A 20,414-nucleotide genomic window follows, 5' to 3' on the forward strand; every position below is an offset into this window, starting at 1 on the left:
CATATATCAGAGACCTTACATGTTTGTCTTGAGTTTTTCACTGATCCTTTATACTTTTTAGGTTTTACATATAGGTCTAATCCATGTTGAGTTCTTTTTGTGAATGGTGTGAGATTTGTTTTGTTTCATTCTTCTGCAAATGGATTTCCTGTTTGCCAGTACCACTTGTTGAAGAGACTGTGTGGTCCCCATTTAATGTACTTTGGCCTTTTGACAAAGATGAACTGAATGTAGTTGAATATTGTATGGATTTACTTCTAGGTTCTCATTCTGTTCATTGATCTTTGTGTCTTTCATTTTACCTGTACCAGGCGATTTTGACCACTGTGGTTGTGTAACAGGTTTTGAAATCGGGAGGTGAGAGGTTTCCTATTTTGTTTTTCTTCTTTAGTAATGCTTTGCTTATCCTGGGTTACTTTCCTTTCAATATAAAGTTACTGATTAGCTTTTCCATCTTTTTAAAGAAAGACATTAGAGTTTGGATTCAGTTTGCATTAAATATGTAGATTACTTTGGGTAGTGTTGACATTTTCACAATATTAAGTCTTCCTTTCCATGAGGATGGTATGTTCTTTCATTTTTGTATGTCTCTTGGTTTTGTAGATCTCTTTTGTAGGTCTCTTACAGTATTGTAGTTTTCCTTTGTTTCTTTGATTAGATTTATTCCTAAGTATTTCATCTTTTGGGGTCTTGTAAATGTTACTGTTTTACAGATTTCCTTTGTAGAGCTCTCTTTATTAATGTGAAAAATCCCAACTGGTCTTTGTATGTTGATCTTATACCCTGCCACTTTGCTGGATCTTTCAATGAGTTCCAATAATTTTCTTGTAGAGTTTTGGGATTTTTTGTGTATAGGATTGTATAATCTGCAAATAGAGTCTTACTTCTTGTTTGTCAATTTGCGTGCCATTAATTTCCTTTTCTTACCTTAGAGCTCTGCCTAAGACTTCCAGCACTATAGTAAATAAGAGTGGTGATAAAGGGTATCCGTTATCATTTCCTGTTCCAAAGGGGAATGCATTCTCTCCTTTTATAGTAATGTTGGCTATTGGCTTTGTATGTTGTTGTTGGTAAGTGCCATCGAGTCGATTCTGACCCATAGTGACCCTGTATAGGGTTTCCAAAGAGCAGTTGATGAGCTTGAACCACCAACCTTGCAGTTCAAACAACTTTGCAGTCTGATGCATTAGCCCAAAGCCCCACACCAGGACTCCATATATACGAGTACCTAGATAGCACAAAAGGTTAACATGCTCTTAGTTAACCACAAAAGTTAGTGGGTTAAGTCAATCTAGAGGCATCTCAGAAGAAAGGTCTCATGTCTGCTTTTGAAAAATTATCCATTGAAAATTCTATGGCGCATAATAGAATCTAACAACATGTTAAAAAAAAATAATACATCAAGGATAGTTCAATATTAGGAAAACAAAGTGATCAAACACATAAAACAAAGGAAAAGACCTACATGTTCATGTCAATTGATGCAGAAAAGACATTTGACAAATTCCAACACCTAAGATGAGGCTTTCTACTCCCGTAAAGATTTACACCCTCGGAAACCCTATACAGGGTCTCTATGGGTCGGAACCGACTCGATGGCACATAACAACAACAACATTCCTGATAAAAATACTCAACAAAATAGGAATAGAAAGGAAATTCTTTAATGAAATTAAGGGTATATAGCAGTTCAAAACTACCAGCTGTTCCGCAGGAGAAAGATGAGGCGTTCTGCTCCCATAAAGACTTCCAGCCTCGGAAACCCTGTACAGGGTCGCTATGAGTCTGAACCGACTCCACGGCACGTAACAACAACAATAATCATAAGGAGATTTGGTAGTGTAGTGGTTACGAATCGGCCTGTGAACCTCAAGGTCAGCAGTTCGAAACTGCCAGCTGTTCCGCGGGAGAAAGATGAGGCTTTCTGCTCCTGTAAAGATAGATATACAGCCTTGGAAACCCTGTATAGGGTCGCTATGAGTCAGAACCGACTCCACGGCACTTACCCACCATCATAATGGTATATGACTTAACCCACTAACTTTTGTGGTTAACTAAGAGCATGTTAACCTTTTGTGCCATCTAGGAAGTTGTATAGATTATTTGTTGTTGTTATTAAGTGCCATTAAGTTGGTTCTGCTCATAGCAGCCCCGAATCAGGTTTTGTGGGATCGAGTTGTATGTTGGAACCGCCAACTTTTTTATTCAAATTGACCTTGTGGTCCAATGCAAATACTTTCCAAGTATTTGGAGATTATACTAATACTCATGTCTACTTTGTGAAGTTTTAAATCTTATACATTAAGCTTATTCAACCTGTAGATTCATGTCTTTATTATTTTTGAAACCAGTATATGGAAATTTGTAGTTGTTGTTAAATGGAAATTTGTAGTTGTTGTTAAGTGCCATTGAGTTGCTTCCAACTCATAGCGACTCTGTATAGAGTTTCCATGGAGTCATTAGTGAGTTTGAGCCACCGACCTTGTGATTGAAAATGGACTTTGTGGTCCAGTGCTTTATCTTACAGCACCACACCTGGAATCCTGAAAATCATTTTATTTCCCAGTTCTAAGCAATGGTTTGGAATGCTTCAGTTACTAATTCAGATATAACAGAAGGTCTGCAACTACTAATCTCTTGTGTTTATTTTCTCTCTTTCTGCAGCACGATGGAAGTGGTTCAGTGCATGATGTTCAGCTGTCATTACCATCTAGTCCAGAACCAGATGACAGCGATCAGGTGTATAAGGTATGATAGGGTGATTGTGTTGAATTATACTAAATTGGTTTTTATTACTGAAATAGTAAAGCAACAGCAATGAAAATATATAATAGTAAATGTATTAAAGCCTGTAGCTTTGCTGTCTTGATTTACTTTTAAAGTGATATCTCCTTCATTTTTTAATTTGGATTTTTTTTTAACAGGATCATTTGTCCCTGGATTATAACTGATTCAGGAATTTTTAAAAGACTATTACTTATACGCTATAAGTAATAGATTTTATAAGTTTATATGTAATAGATTTTAAAATATGACTACCAGTAAAGATAAAAATTTAGAAGTTATTTCTCAAGTATAATTTTAACCTTGAAATATATTAAATATGACATTAATTTGTGTTGGTGTTTATTTCATATTTGAAAATATAAAAGAATTCAGATGCATAGTAAGTATTTGAAAGTATATTTATTATTGTTGTAAAATATACATTTAACACATTTGCTAATTTATTGATTTTCACATATACAATTTAGTGAGACCAATATCATTAATTGTGTTACATCAACATTACTAATATCTGTTGCTGAATTTTCCATCACCATAAATAGAAATTCAATGCTTTCTAAACACTGATTCCCCCTTCTGCCCTCCCTTCCATCCCTAGTAACTGTAACAAATTTTGGTGTCTATACATTTGCCTGTTCTAGTTATTTTAGATGTGTGAGATCATGCAAATCTTGTCCTTTTGGGGCTGATTTATTTCACTCAGCATAATGTTTTCAAGATTCATCCATGTTGTAACATGTATTATTTTATTTCATTTTATGAATAAGTAATATTCCATTGTATGGATATACAACTTTTGTCTATCCCTTCATTTATTGATGGATATATAGGTCGTTTTCATCTTTCAGTTGTTGAAAATAGTGCTTCAGTGAACATTGGTGTGCATTTGTTGTTGCATTCTAGTGTCTTGGCTATTCATAGACCTAAGAATGGAATGCTGGCCTTATGAAAGGTTGCTTTGAACCTCAGACTCGTCGGCTCCTCAGAAACTCTATACAGGCTTGCTATGAATCGGAGCTGTTGGTGGCATTTAAACAGCAACAACACCAGCACTATGATGAACTATTAGAGGAATTGTCAGACTTTTCCACAGTGGCTGCTGGACCATTTTGTATTCCTATCAGCAATGAATAAAAGTGCTAACTTTTCTCATCATCGCCAACATTTGGTGTTTTCAATTTTTAAATCTCATCAATCCTGTGGGGGTGAAATGGCATCTCATTTTAGTTTTGATTTTCACTTTTCTAATGATGAATGAAATTAACATCTTTTTATGCACTTATTCAATATTTTTGTATCTTTATCAAAATGTTTGTTGAAATACTTTATGCATTCATCTGGATATTAAATCCTTATCTGATAACTGGTTCCCAGAACTTCTCTTTTGGACTTTGGATTGTCTCTTCACTTAGTTGATAAAATCTTTTGTTCATTAGAACTTTTAAATTTGGATGAAGTTCAGTTAACTTCATTCTGCCTTTCTTTCATTGCAAGCGCTTTCTATGTTGTATTGTTAAAATTCCCAAACAATAACCCCGTATTTTCTTTGAACAGTTTTAGCTTTTAATTCTTATGTTTTGAATATATTTTTATGTATAGTGTGAGGCATGACTCTTGCTTCATCCTTTTGCATGTAGATACTCCGTTGTCCCAGCAACATTTATTATAAGAGGCTCTTCCCTTTGCATTGACTTAGTACCTTTGTCAAAAATTAGTTAACTATAGATGTATGGGGTAAATTCTGGACTTAAATTGTATTTCATTAACCTATTTTTTGGTATACCATTATCAGATTTTTTTTAATGATGTAGCATTAGGGAGCTCTGGTAGTGTAGTGGTTACGAATTGGGCTGGGAACTTGCAAGGTCAGCAGTTTGAAACTACCAGCTGTTCCATGGGAGAAAGATGAACGTTCTGTGCCCGTAAAGATTTACAGCCTTGGAAACCCTGTGCAGGGTTGCTATGAGTCAGAACTGACTCCACGGCACATAACAACAACAACATAGCTTTATAGTGTGTTTTGAAATCTGGAAGTGTGATTCTTCCCACTTAGTTCTTCAAGCTTGCTTGGACTACTGAAGACGTATTGAAATTCCATATCAATTTGAAGGTTGGTTTTTCCATTTCTGCAAAGAAGCTTGTTGGAATTTTCACCACGATTAATTAGTAATTATTTTTGGTGGTATTGACATCCTAATGATGTTAAATGTTCCAATCCTTGAACATGGAATGTCTGTTTATTCAGATCTCCTTTAATACCTTTCAGTAGTGTTTTGTAATATTCATTGTGCAAGTCTTAGATCCCTGGTTAAATTTGTATTTCTTCATATTTTAATCTCGTATGTTATTGTTGTTACGTGCCATCAAGTTGGTTCCAACTCATAGTGTCTCTGAATAGGTTTACAAAGAGTGGCTAGTGGGTTTGAACTGCTGACTTTGTAGTTTGCAGTTTAGTGCTTATCCTACAGCATCACACCAGGGCTCCAGTCTCTAGTATACTTTTGTAAGTAGAATTGTTAAAAGAATATTTTATATAATGCATATTTAGGTTCATTTTTTTAGTTGCAGAAAACTGTCTTTTCTTCAGCATATGATGAAGAATTGTTTTGAAAAGAATTATTTATATATATATAATTCTATCCAACATCTTTGGGTAGAATTATTGTTGATTTTTATATTCTACAGCAACAAAAGGAGTCCTGTTGTGGCACTGTAAAAAAATTCACTGACTGCTCCTCAGAACCATCTTAATGGCGCTTAACAACAACAGCAACAAAACCCCTCAAAACAGTGATAGTTTTGTTTCAGGATTTTATATGTCTCCCCATTGCCTTCTTGCTGCCTGGTTTCTGCTGAGAGATCTGAAATTAATCTGACTTGCTTGCCTTTCTATGTAACACTTTTGTTTTCCCTAGCTGCTTTCAGGAGTGTCTCCTTATTTTTGATTTTGGAGAGCTTGATTATGATGTGTCTTGGTGATTTTTGTGGGGTAGGGTGTCTATCCTTCCTGGGGTTCGTTGAGCTTCAAGAATGTTTATCTTTTCACTTTTCAGGATGTTAGAGAAATTTTCTTCCAGCAATTCTTCAACTATTTCCTGTGTGGACTTGTGTGATTCTTCTTGTTCAGGAATGCCAATAATTCTTAAGTTATTCCTCTTCATATTGTCCAACATGAATCTTAGACCTTCTTCAGATTTTTTTTATCCTTTTTTTCTGTTTGCTTTTCTATCTTAGTGGTATTGAGTGATTTGTCTTTTAGCTCACTCTAGTTCTGCCTTCCATCTCTTCTAATCTTCTCCTTTGCCCTTTCAGTGTATTGTCTATTTCTGATATTCTATTATTGATTGTTTGGATCTCTTTCTATAGGTTTTGAATTGTTTCCAATGCTGCTGTAGCTATCTTATTTGATTGTTCCTGTAGCGCTCTCCTGACTTCTTCCTTATTTTTCTCACTCCACTGTAAAGTGTTTTGAAACATTTTATAATCATTTTTGTGAATTACTTCTCAGGCATTTCCAAGGCCTGCTCTCCTTTCAGAATGGAGTCCAGGTCTACCTCTAGGTCATTTGTCTCAGACATTTTATCTTGTTTCCGGACATGTGATGATATGGTCATCTGCTTTTGCTTCTTGGACATGTTTAGTGTTTATTTGTGGCCTTAATACTTAATTGAGTATGTGTTTTGGTATTTTTTTATGCTTTCTGAATGCTTTCAGATAGATGTGATCAGGATGTGGGCTTCCCTTTTCACTTTTCTTATTGATTAACTCAGAGTGACTTTCACAGGTGTTGTCTGCCACCCTGGTATATGGCAGTTGGTATTGATTCTTGCCTGGCTTATGGGGTTTTATAGGGTGTGATTGTATCTTGAGTCTATGGCAGTAATTGCTGTCTCTTCTTGGGTAATATAGGGAGAGAAAGAGCCCCCCAAAGGTAAAAAAAAAAAAAAATCTGTTGCCTTATCTGAGTATGATTTAATATCCTCTTTCAGCTTCTTGCCTTCAAGGCCACCTGATAAATTTCAAGATACCACTGTTGGTATTATTGCTGTTTTTCAGGATTTAGTTTTCGGCCTCTTTTGTTTTTAAACTCTCTCTCCCTTTCCACACCCCTTGTTCTGTCCTTTTCCCTATTAGTAAACAGTTCAGGGCTGGATGTGACCATTTTGAGCTAGCTGCCTATAGCTTTAAATGCTGAGAGTATCTGTGCATGTGTGGCAGAAGAACCCACCATTGGTGGAGGTAGGGGGTGTCCACTCACTCAGGCACCCCCTCTAGTCACCAGAATGGAGGTGCACAAACAGTGGGGCGGGGGAACAATGAACAGTTACCAAAAAAAAACAAAACAGAGCAAAGCAAAACCATCAACGTGTATTGTCCACCTTTGCTCTGGGGTTCCCGCTGCATTATTCCTTGGGTGGTCTGCTGGCTCCCCCACTTGACCTCGCTGTTTGGTCTCACCCAAGTTGTTGTCTCTGGGCCACTGAGCCTGGCAGATTCTAAAGTACAAGATTTCTTACCTCCGCTACAAGTTCCACTAGCTATAAGCCTTCAGACTTTTCAAATATTTCTAGATATGTGGTTCAGCATTTTGGAGCTCTGCCCTGAACACACTTCACCTGGTATTCTGTAGTATTGCTGACAGAGAACTTCAGTGCACCTCTACCCTAGCCACCATCAGGTCTTACCTGAAAACAGTGATAGTTTTGTAGAAAAGTTGATTTCTCACGTATATGACATGACTGCAGATCTGTTAGGACTCTACTTCATATATCTGTTCCATGCTGAAGTGTCAGTCTCTACCCTCAAACACGTTCTTGTCACAGAGGGAAAGAGCATTAGCAGGACCACACCTGGCTTCTGCTTGCATAGTGCCCAGTCATAAGTTTTCACAGCGTCTTCACCAAATAAGCCAAGTAACCAGGCTTGATACTAGAGACACTGAGAAGGATAATTTTCATATAAGAGGGGGAGCCACTTACTGAGAATAAGATCGCATATTGTTGTTATAAAGTGCCATCGAGTCGATTCTGACCAATAGTGATCCTGTATGGGGTTTCCTAGGAGCAGCTCATGAGCTTGAACTGCAGCTTGAACTGCAGCCACTCCTCAGAAACTCTACACCGGGTTGCTAGGAGTTGGAACGGATCTGACAGCATTTAACAACAGCAACAATGGTAGTCATAACTGGTTATTCTAGCCTTAGCTCTTTTATTGAACATCTGCCTGTCCCTGCTCAAATCACCTCCTGTCTCTTCTTGTTAAGTACCTTGGAAAGTTGGTCCTAACACACAGAATTTCCAAAGAGCAGTTTGTGGGTTTCAACTGCTGATTTGTGTTTAGATGTCCAGTGTTTATCCTAAGTGCTATACCTGAACTTGTTACTATTGATACTCTAAATTAGCAGGTCAGCACTGAGCACCTCTCTTTTTGAAGTTTTACTTATATACCCAGTTGAGAATCATGGACTTATTACGATCTCTGTGTTTGTTGTAAGTTTCATGACTAAAATTTTAAAGCTGATTTTTTTCCCTAAATTTTATTATTTTGTTTTTCAAAATAGTTTTTATTTGTACCAAAATACTCTTTTTAAAGAAAGAAATTAATTTCAAGGTTTTACATCACTGATATTTTTATTTTTTCCGTGTTCCTTTTGTCCATCTGGTTCGTGAGATACTTTATGTATAGATAACGATTTTATATTCAACCTGTAATGTTCATTGTATAGAAGCTTTAAAATTTTACATAAATTAATATAACTACCATTTCATAACAGCTTCATTTGTCACAGAGTTAGAAATGATCTATAATCCATTTTGTTTTTCTCATCATTTATGGTTTCTGGAATTTTTGAAGTTCTTTTAAAATTAGAGATAAATTTTTATATATGATGAAGTTTTTTTCAATTATTGTATATACAACTACAGTATTACAAAAATCCTTTTCTCCCCATTGCTTAGTAATGTTTATTAGGTATGTTAAAGCCTTTGTAACATATCCAGTCCGATGTCTTTGTCACGAGAGTGCAGTTTATTTTTGTTCCTCACACATACTTCAAAAGAACACATTATAGTTATTTACTTGCATATTTTTACCTTTGGAACATATGAAATGTCATTCACTTATATATTCTACTTTTCTTATTTGTACTTGTTACTCAATGGGAGTACAAGAAATTTCTGAATGATTGAATAGTGGTGCAGAAAAGAGGTTTAACTATATGGTAATGAAATGACACTTTGGAATTGTCAACTGATCCCTCCTTAACTTGACAATTATTTCATTTAATAACATTAGACAAGAGGTTAAGGTGATTGAGACAGCTCTCCCAGGGAAGTGGCTTATGGGAAAACAGTCTTACTCCACACATCCTTCCTTCAGCTCTTGTCTGTGAATGACCATGAATGACTCTCCTTGGATTATACTAGTCCCTCTGCTTGCTGTGCCCTCGTCATTTTCTCTGACAAGCCTGTGTCTCTTAAAACCTAGTAGAAGTTCTTCTTTTACAGGTGATATATTACACTATATGGCCTATGTGCCAGTGTGCTCATCTGTAAAATGAGATTATAGAACCTCAGGGCTGTCAGGACCAAACATTTCAATTCTCAAACATTCTAGGCACAAAATAAGGTTAGTTAGAGTTGCTGCTACTGTTCATTCTTTCCGTGTCAGCTTCCATTAGACATTGACTTTTTAGAAAAAGAATGATTTTTTATTTTTGAAGTTTAATACCTAGCATATATAATTTGCTTTAGAACGATTCATTCCTCTAAATTCATTCATTGCTCTATGTTCTTCATTGATTTAATGTTTCTCATTTTAAATGCCATTTAGTATCTCATCAAAAATTTTTAAATGTTTCAGAATGAAGATTTATTAAATGAAATTAAACAACTTAAAGAGGAGATAAAGAAAAAAGATGAAAAAATCCAACTATTAGAACATCAGCTCGTAAGTATTATAGTGAAGAGACATTTGACACTGGACAGTATCTAAATTTTCTATGAAACTATGAGCCAGAATCTGAAGTTTGACTGTTTTTTACTTTCAAAGTTGTGGTGTGTGGTATTATTCTTAGTCTCCATGCATTCTACAAGTATATAATTTGGCTGTCTGTCTAAAACGTTACGTAGTCAGTGTGTAGAAAACTGGTATGGTAGGGGTATCTGATCTCGCAGTGCTCAAGGCAGCAGAAGGACCAAGATCACCTGCCCAAGCTAAGTCTTGTGAGGCTGGGGTCAGACATGCCTTCACCATCCAACCTTATTACCAATTCTGACACTAATTTGTCCTTTCCATGCATTCTTTACTTTAAGCTGGGTTTGATAACTTACTGCAGTGCCCACGCAGAACTCATAGACGATGATGTAGTTTATTAGGGAAGTGACAGGCTAAAATTCAGGGTCAGAACTGACAGTACAGTCTCATTTTAGCTGTGCCCACAGGCAGGCCTCTCTTTAGCCACTGGCCCCTTGGCCTGGTCTCTATCCTGTTCAGATAAGTGTTACAGAACTTTTTAGCTCTGCCGGTAAGGGGCAGCCCACTCTGCCTGTCAGCCTCAGCTGAAGGCACACAGCTTTGGGTCAGTGACTCAACAAGGCTGCTCCTCTGATATGTTCCCGGGGGCACTCGGTTTTTGCTCTCTGTGGGCTAGGTCACCGCTCTGTCTCATGCCAGCCTCGTGGTTCTGCTGGCACCACTTCTTACCTCTGTGTCAGACCTTCTCCTGTTGTATCTAGCGCCACAACTCTCTATGTCTCCTGTATTGAGCTTCCCAGTGCGTAGATTCTGTGTCCATTCATGGCTCTTCTTTCTTGATGGTTGCAAAATTTCCCTTTTTGCTTCTGGAATGGTTCATTTAAGCCTAGCAGGATGGTAAAAGTAATCAGTCACCTCCTTACTGTAATATATACATTATTTGTGTGGTTCCATCTCACAAGGGTGCCATGCACCGTATTTACATTATTAGGAAACTAACCAGTAACCACAAGCACCTCCTGTTTGCGTCATCCTGAGTTCTGGTGTGGTGCTGTAGGATAAACACTTGATCGCAAGGTTGGTTTGAACCACAAGGCCAGTAGTTCAAGCTCAGCAGCTGCTCCTTGGAAACACTGTATGTGGTTGCTATGAGTCGGAACCAACTCGATGACACTTACCAGCAACAATTACGGAATCATTTGGAGTTCTGGTGTGGGTGCTGTAGGATAAGTACTGGATTGCTAACCACAAGGAAGGTGGTTTAAAACCCACCAACTACTCCTCAGAAACAGTATACAGGATTGCTATGAGTCAGCACTGACTTGACAACAGTTATCAATAACTCAGTCATTTGGTAGCGTTACAAAGATTATGGCTGCTGTTAAGTGCCATCAATTCGGGTCTCACTCATTATGACCCTGTATAGGGATTTTAGAGTTTTGTGGAAGTAGAAAGCCTCATCTTGTGGAGCAGCTGGTGGGCTTGAACTGCTGACCTTGTGGTTCGCAGTCCATTGCTTGTCATATGGAGCCACCTTGCTACTAGGACCGTATTAAGTAATTCACTGTGGTATGAAAGTGGAATTAATTTTTTATGTATTTTTTAATCAGTTTTGTTAGGAGATTTAAAATTCACCTGTTTATATTCATTTTGTTGTAAATAGTTTTCTTTAGACCCATGAACTGGTGCTAATATGTTGAGATTAAGCATTTCCTTTCTCTGAGCAGAGTGAGACTGAGCATTCAGGCTTAGGTATCTCTGCCGGGATTTGTTAGAATGAAGCCTGTTTTCAAAAAAAGCTCCTTTCCAAATGATCAAATGGGACGATCCATCAGAGTCAATTAATAGATTTGAGTGTTTATAATAACAATAATTGTTCCTATTAAAAATTTGATCCCATATGGAGGCCAATAAGTACAGTGTTTGTTAGTTTGTAGTAATAGAAAAGGCCAAGTGGGGTGGAAAGACAATGGCATAAAAACCCACAAGTCGGAAGAAAATCTTGAAAATCAAAATGATTTTGGTACAGTAAAGCAGTTCATCCATCTGAAATATGAATCTCACTCAGACTATAAAAGGTATACTTTGTTTTTTAAGGATGACTTAATAAACATAGCATCAGGCCTGATAGAAGACTTTAACAACCTTTAATATGCAGATAATAGAACCATGCTTACTGAAAGTGAAGAGGACTGAAAATACTTAGGAAGCCCAAAGAGCACAATCTTCAGTACGGATTGCACTTCAATATAAAGGAAACAAAAATCCTCACAACTGGGCCACACATTGTCAACGACTTCATTCTTCTTGTATCCACTATCAAGACTCATGGAAACAGCAAATCTGCTGTACGGGAAGGACTTCTGTAAAGTACTCAAGAACATAGATTCCAGTTTGAATACCAAAGTGTGCCTGACTCAAGCCATGGGATCTTCAGTAGCCTCATATACATGTGAAAATTGGATGACGAATAAGGAAGACTATAGAAGAATTGATGCATTTGAGTCATGGTGTTGGAGAAGAATATTAAAGCTACCATGAACAAGCAAATCTGTTTTGAAAGAGGTACAACCAGAATGCTCCTTGAAAGCCAAGATGTCCAGACTTAATCTCTCATACTTTGGACATACCAGGAGGGACCAGTCCCTGGAGAAGGATATTATACTTGGTAAAGTGGAGGGACAGCAAAAAAGAGGAACTCCTCCAGGAGATGGAGTGGCACAGTAGTAGCAACAATGGACTCGAGCGTAGCGTTTGTTAGGATGGCTCAGGATCAGGTGGTGTTTTGTTCTGTTGTGCATAGGGTCACTATGGATTGGAAAAGGGTAGAATTTGCCTAAGAACAAAGTGGAGAAGGGATGGGAAGGAATGTGGATTGGAAATAGAGGAACCACAGGGAGGAAGTTGAATAACTTGTTGCATAGAAGGAATTGCAGTCATGGAGATGAAACAAAGTGTATGATTTATTGATTGTAAAACTGATGATTTTGCCTGTAAAGCTCCACTCAATTCTCAAGAAAAAAATTTTTTTAATGACTTCCTATAAAATGGCAGAATAGGCAGATGCACTACAGGGACCCTCTAAAACAAAGATCCAAATGACCAAATGAAACAGACATAGACGGAAATTTTGGAACCCTGCTCTTCAGAGGAAAGGTTAGAGGAGTGACTTGAGTGTTTGCTGGGAAGAGAAGCTGAGCAGGGACAGTGAAACAGGGAGACTGAGTGGTAAATAGTTGGCCAGACATGGAGCAACTTTGGCCACAGTAGGCGGTCTGACTGAGCAGGTTAGGGGGGAGGTGTTATATTACAGCAGCTCCAGGCCCCCTCCCTGAGAGTGTCTCAGTAGCTCTAGATCCGTCATCAAAGAAACTGAGGCCACTCAGTGAGATGAAGCAGAATTTCAGATTTTATTAAGCCGACTGGCTTAGAGGAGCTAACTTCTCCAGATTCTGAGCCAAATGCAGGTCAGCACAGGCTTATATGGATTCAGAATCTGGGAGGGCTAGGTTGCAGACCTGATTGAGGACAGGAGACAAACCAGAGGATTGGTGTCTTGCTCAGTGACCTGATTAACATTCTAGCTGTCTCCCAGGAGAAGGCAGTGAATGTGTTTACCTTTTCCTGTTCAGTGTGATCCTTCCTTTTTCCTCATGCATTGTGGTGACCAGTGGAGTTGCCAGCTTGCATCCTTTATCCATCCCCAGCACAGACCCTGTTCTCCAGGAGTTAAGAGCCACTTGGTTGGGAGCCACCCAGTGTGAGGTGGGGGCTCTGGCTGTACCACTTTGTTGCATGCATCACTTTGGTGTCTAGATTGAGGCAGGCCCAGCTCTAGACCTATAGAACTTTTAGAGCTACCAGACCAGCATTTTAATGAGTCACCCTGTCCCCAGGTACCCTGTGGTCCTAACAGACACTGAAACCAGCTTCATCAAGGGCTACTATGAGCTACTTCCGGATTGAGTGTCCTGAATATAGATAAAAAGGAGGTTTACGGGGAATCCAGCTGCTCCTTGGAAACCCTGTACAAGGTTCCTATGGGTCGGAACTGACTTGATGGCACTTAACAACAACAACATAGGAAATCCAAATAGGGCCGGAACTGTGCTGTCACATCCCTCCCACACCCACCTCCTGAGGAGGTCCCTGGCTTCCAGGAAGCCGCCAACAACTGCACTGTTTGGTTTGCTTTTCAGTCTGCTTTTCCCTTGTGTTGTTTCATTGTTTCTTGTTTTAATTCTTTCTCCTCCTCCTTTTTTTTCCTGTTCCCTTGAATTTTATCCTTTCTATCTCTACTTTTGTTTCTTTTCTTTCGCTTTCTCATTTACCCCTTCTCTTTCTTGTTTTGATCTTTCTTTCTTACTCTCTATTCTCTTATTTTCAGTTTTCTTCTCCCTGTGTTTTAAATTTCCTGTCTTGTTTTTATCTTTTATAGCTCCAATTCCCTGTTCCTTTCTTCTTTTTTAGCTATTAAGTTTGTTTTTTTGCTTTTTCCCTTTTATTTTCTCTCGTAATTTTCTCTTGTGTAACTGCATTTCCCTGTCCTTTTGTCTTTATTGTTATTGTATTTTTTTCTGGTTGCTGCCTGGGTTTCTTTTCATTATTGGTTTCTGTATTGCTTACTTGTGTGTGTGTGTGTGTGTGTGTGTGTGTGTGTGTGTGTGTGTGAGTGAGGGGGTTTCCCTTTCCACCCAACATGAGACAGCAACCATGCCAATACAACTCAGCCATAACCGTTCCCTCTGCAAGAGCCAATACCACCTCCTATACTACCGTATCAACAACAGTACTCATTACCAGTGAAACCTATGCTAAACTGAGGTGCATGAATTTCCAAACGAGAACCAAATACACACTTCCATTCTCTACACCCCCAGGAGACACTAAAAACACATAAATATACACTCATTAATTAAATACAAATACAACAACCCCAGATTGCTTCAGAGACAACAGACAGTTTTAGCTTACACAAAGAAACAAAAGAGAATGGCTGAAAACAAATGACCGACATGCAGAGACAGAAAACATTTCTGAGGAAGAAGAAGTAATCAAACTAACTGAAGAATAATGGAAAAGAATGATATGTAGGTACCTTCAGTGGACTGAAGGAAATAATTCAAAAAAGCAAGAAGAACACAGAAGAAACGTTAGAAGAATTCAGGAAAACACTACAGGAACAAACAGAGAAAATAAAGACAAATTTTAAATAGTACAAAACTTGCAGTTAGAAATCTTGAAGATTAATACTGAGATTTCAGAAATTGATAATGCATTGAAAGGGCAAGGGAGTAGATTCAAAGCAATAGAATCCCTAATTAGTGAGCTTGAAGAGAAATATTTCAGTACTAGTATGCTACACGAACAATGAAAACGAATGAAAAAACTCCAAAGAAAGCCCGAGTTATGTGAGACACCATGAAGAGGTAGTCAGAATTCCAGAACAGGAGGAGACAGTAAAAACACAGAAAAAACTGTCGAATTGTTGGAAGAAAATGTCCCTAACATAACGAAAGGCAAGAAAGTAAGCATACAAGAGTCTGAATGAACCCAAATAAAAAGGTCTCAAAAGAAAATCATCAAGACACATTCTAATCAAACTTCCAAAACCATAGACAAGGAGAGAATCCTAAGAGCAGCTCCGGGAAAACGAAAGTTACCTACAAAAAAGAGTAAGACTAAGCTCTGATTTCCCAGCAGAAACCATGCAGGCAAGAAGGCAGATACAAAACAGAAAGAAAAAAAATCACTAACCAAGAATCATATATCCAGCAAAGTTTCCTCAGATATGAAGGTAAGATTAGAACATTTCCTGATTAACAGAAATTAAAGGAATCTGTAATGAGCACTTCAACTTTACAAAAAGAGCTGAAGGATGTTCTTTAAACTGAGACCCAACTAAGTAGACAACAACCTGAGATTAACATATATGACAGTATCACCCAAAACAAATCCAGATACAGAAATCTTTAAAGTGAAAGCAAACCTACAAGACTGGAAGTAGGGAATCAGAGATACCAATGTATATTGAAGTAAACTACAAAGCAAAAAAGGGAACAGTGTAACTTCCAAATGGCAAAGGGAGTCAAGCAGACACCAAGATTAAACAGACCGTTTTAAAAATAGGGGGACAATTAATAAACTTACAGGGTAACCTCATAGAAAATTAATACTCTTGCACATCAAAATTAAAAAAGAAGGAAAATCAGAAAGATTTAGTAAACATTAACAAAACAGAAACGAAAACCCACAAACAAAATGTGCCCAGCACAGAAAATTATGAAGAACAAAGAAATCAGTAGCACCACACACACAGCAAAATGACAGCAGTCATTTCATACCTATCAATAGTTTCTTTGAGTGTAAATGGATTAAATGCACCAGTCAAGAGATAGAGAGAGCAGAGTGGATAAGACACCAGGATCCTTCAATGTGCTGTCTACAAGAGACACATCAAAAGATGGAGACAACTTTCATGCCCATCAACAGAAGAATGGTTAAGTAAACTTTGGTATGTACACACAATGGACTACTCTACAATGTTGAAGAATAAATCTGAATCTGTGAATACCTCACAACATAGATGAAACTGGAGGAAATTTTGTTGAGTGAAATTCATCAGTCATGAAAGGACAAATACCGTATTTGACCAATGTTCAATGTTGTAAAAGTTAAGAAAAGCTTTTTTTAATTAAAAGAAACCATTAATGGGGCTTCCGGTTTGGGGGTGGGTAAGCAAAGAAGAGGACTTAAAACATTTACTGATGAAGATTAAAGAGCACAGCCTTCAGTATGGATTACATCTCAATGTAAAGAAAACAAAAATCCTCACCAAGGAACCCATAAACAACATTCTTATTAATGGAGAAAAGATTGAAGTTGTCAAAGACTTCATTCTCCTTGGATCAGCTATCAACACTCATGGAAGCAACAGTCAAGAAATCAAATGACGTATTGCATTAGGCAAATCTGCTGCACAAGACCTTTTTAAAGTGTTGAAGAGCAAAGATGTCAGCTTGAGGACTAAGGTGCGCCTTGACCCAAGTCATGGTGTTTTCATTAACCTCAAATGCATGCGAAAGCTGGGACAGTGAATAAGGAAGACCATAGAAGAATCGATGCCTTTGAGTTGTGGTGTTGGAGGAGAATACTGAAAGTGCCATGGGCTGCCAAAAGAACCAATAGATCCGTTTTGGAAGAAGTGCAACCAGAGTGCTCCTTGGAGGCCAGGATGGCCAAACTTCGTCTCTCATACTTCGGACTTATTGTCAGGAGAGAGTTGCTGGAGAAGGATATCATGTTTGGTAAGGTGGAGGGTCAGAGAAAAAGTGGAAGACCCCCAATGAGATGGATTGGCCAAGTGGCAGCATCATTGGACTCAAGCGTGGCAACAGTAGTGAGGTTGACCCAGGATCGGGCTGTGTTTCGTTTTGCTGTGCATAATAACAACAACAAAGCAAGACAGATACTGAAAGCAGAGAAAGAGCCGTCCGCAGAACAGCTGCGGAGCTTTGGATCTTGTTTAAAGTTCCAGGCGCCAGTTTCCTGCGCCTACCTGTGGAGAAATCTGCCTGTAGAAGCAAAATATGTAGACATTGGCTACCCAAAAAGGGGGGACTACAAAGGCAAGAAGTGACTGGTTTACAAGCTTTCAATTGGAAACCTAGCTGCAGAGGATACAGGGAAAGGTAGAAGCTCCACTGAATTGTTTCCAACCTGTCTGGATGGGGTTGATAAAAGGTGAGGGGGAAAGGACTCCTGTGTTTCAGTAGGGAATGACTGCTGTCAGGTCTGACAGTGAGTGCTGGAAAGGTAAATGTAAATGTTTGGTTACAAAAGGAGGGGAGTGGAGGATTTTGCAGCCCAGGAGCGGGGATCCCTGGAACCATAAAGGGAGAAAATCAAAGTGTGAGCCCCTGTCCAGGGAGTTAGTAACACTCGGGATGGAGGCAGAGAAGATGACCTGGACAGAAGGAGTGGCTGGGGACTCTGGACTGAGGGAGGGAGAGGGGTTGTGGGCTGGTGGCCATGGGGCAGGCATGTGGGGTATACCCTTTGGGTGTTTGATGATGCATGTAGAGGATTGTGAGCATTGCAATGAAACAAAATATGATAGGATGAATGTAAAGATAATGTTCACCCATGTAAACTAATGCATATTTCACAATAAAAACTTTAAAAAAAAAGAAACGATTAACGATGGTTACAAGCGAGGGGGGAGCACTAGGTGGGGAGAGTGAAAATAATTCTTTGCTTATAGGGTGGACACATGTCAACATGGGTGACATGGTGAGCAATACACAAGCAGGAGTTCAGCTGAAGAAGGATGGAAGCAGTGGGAGGCATAGGGAGGAATGCAGGAGTTCCAGTGAATAGCACTAAATACTGCCACCTGCTGGTACAAGGAGGGGATTGCAATCATTGTAATGAAGCAAAGTATATTATTGGTTCAATGTAAAACTGATCATCTGCTCTGTAAACCTTCACTTAGTTCACAATAAAAAGTTTACAAAAAATTAAATAAAATTGAGGGCTTAACAAAAATAAAATTTTAAAGAAAAATAATAAGAAAAAGTTTATATTTGAGTTTCAAAAATCAAGAGAAGAACCCATTTAGATTTCAGAGGGGAGGGGAGGTAATTAAGAGATGGAATTAGGAAATAAAGTGGTAAGAAATTCTTGTCTTATGGCCCTACATCTTATACCCAAACAAATTTTTACTGATTTCCTAAGGTAAATTCTCAGACTGTTAAAGTCTTGAAAAATATACTATCCAGTTGTCTTTGTAAAATTGCTTAATGATGGATTCCAGTTACCTGAGAGAGAGATTTAAAAATAACACAAGATTAAGGAAGTAAAAATTTAAGTGAACGAGTATAATGTAAATCACCTGATGTTGTTAACTGCTGTCAAGTCAGTTCTGACTCATAGTGACCTGGTTTAGGGTTTCTGAAGTGCAGTTGGTGGGTTTGAACTGCCCACTTTGTACTCAGTGTTTATCCTGCAGCATCACACCAGGTTGGTATAATAAATCTTGCAGGAGAGCAAAAGTAAAAAGATGTATAAAGTAGAACAACAACGAAAAACACAAGCAAACCTCCAGATCAGCAATTAAAGTGATAGAGGTTAGACCACAGGTAATACGTAAGTACAGTAGCAGGTTTACATGGTATTACCTCAGGTACAGAGTTTCATTGAGTCGTTAAAGCAAAATCCATTCATTTCCCTTTTATAAAAAAAATTTAAAGTAAAACCACAGTAAAGCTGAGTGTAAGTTAAAGGAGGGAGCAAAAAACTTACCCCGACTCCTCCAATTAGTCTATGCACATCCTGTATGTTGGATTTGTCCAAAAGAGAATCTTAAACAAGGATCGTGGGATATGGTATCTCTCTTTTACCTAGAACCGTTCTTTCTTTGTTGCACTGACTTACTGAAGACACTGGGACAGTTTTCATAACTTTATATCGTCTTGAAAATATGTTTTTTGCAAAGATCTTGGAAATATCTAAGAAAATTCTGAAGAAGGAAAAGAGAAGAAAACTGAATGCAGCAGTCATCAGCAATATGTGTTGTGCAATTCTCTATTTGAGAGATTAGATTTGTTGCTGTTTTTGTTGGGTGCCATCGAGTCGGTGCAGCTCATAATGTCCCTATGCACAACAGAATGAAACAGTGCTCTGTCCTTAGCCAGCCTCACAATCACTGCCCGCTGGAGCCCACGCTGCTGCCACTGTGACTACCCATCTCCTTGGGCTCTTCCTCCATTTGCTGACCGTCCACTTTACTAAGCATGATGTCTTTTCTAGTGACTGGTCCCTCCCTCCTGATAATATGTCTGAAGTATGAGAGAGAAATGGAGTCCTGGTGTGGCGCTGTGGGTTAATGCACCAGACTGCAAAGCCATTTGAACTGCAAGGTCGGTGATTCAGACTTACCAGTTGCTCCTTGGAAACCCTGTACAGGGTCACTATGGGTTGGAATTGACTCGACGGCTCTCAACAACAACCACATGAGAGAAAAAGTCTGGCCATCCTGGGCTCTAAGGAGCACTCCGGCTATACTTATCCCAACACAGATGTTTGTTCATTGGCTATGGGATTTGTAATATTCTCTTCCAGCACCATAACTCATATGCATCATTTCTTCTCTCGTCGTCCTTATTATTGTCCAACTTTCACATGCATATGAACTTACTGAAAACACCATGCTTTCAGTCAGGTGCACCTTAGTCTTCAAGCTGACGTCTTTGCTCTTGAACGCTTCAGGAAGTCCCCTTTGGAAGCACATCAGAAGCACATTGACTTACTTAAAAGTGACAAATTGTACCAAGAACCTGGACCAAGAGAAATTTGTGAAACAAACTTGGCAGTTTTTCTATTCTGAGTCTAGAAACTGTTATTAATGTGGTTTTTCTCATCATCAAAATAGAAGGTTAGGGAGAATCCATTACTTTCTCTGCAAACAGTGATCCTTTATTCAGTCTTTAAAGACCTTATTAAATTAGTTTAAATGGGTCAAGAGGTCCTTTTGTAGTAGGGAATTAGAAATCATTCCGAAATGTAATAATATAAAGATTAGTTCAGAAACTTTAGAAAAGTCACTTGTTCAAATAAGAGAAGTTAAAAAAATTTAAATTAGAGATAATATC

General features: G+C 38.4%; 1 protein-coding gene across 3 annotated transcripts in view; it reads left to right on the plus strand.

The window, feature by feature from the left end:
- The window catches only part of CCSER2 (coiled-coil serine-rich protein 2), a 148,719-nt gene that overhangs the window by 84,963 nt on the left and 43,342 nt on the right, over window positions 1–20,414 (plus strand). For all 3 annotated transcript variants that reach the window (XM_006872453.1, XM_006872454.1, XM_006872455.1), the window contains 2 exons: window positions 2,665–2,748; window positions 9,649–9,735. In XM_006872453.1, the coding sequence (XP_006872515.1) occupies window positions 2,665–2,748; window positions 9,649–9,735 (171 nt within the window). The remainder of the gene's footprint in view (window positions 1–2,664; window positions 2,749–9,648; window positions 9,736–20,414) is intronic.

This window comes from Chrysochloris asiatica, unplaced genomic scaffold (assembly GCF_000296735.1).
Source record: "Chrysochloris asiatica unplaced genomic scaffold, ChrAsi1.0 scaffold00198, whole genome shotgun sequence".
Classification (NCBI taxonomy): Eukaryota; Metazoa; Chordata; class Mammalia; order Afrosoricida; family Chrysochloridae; genus Chrysochloris; species Chrysochloris asiatica.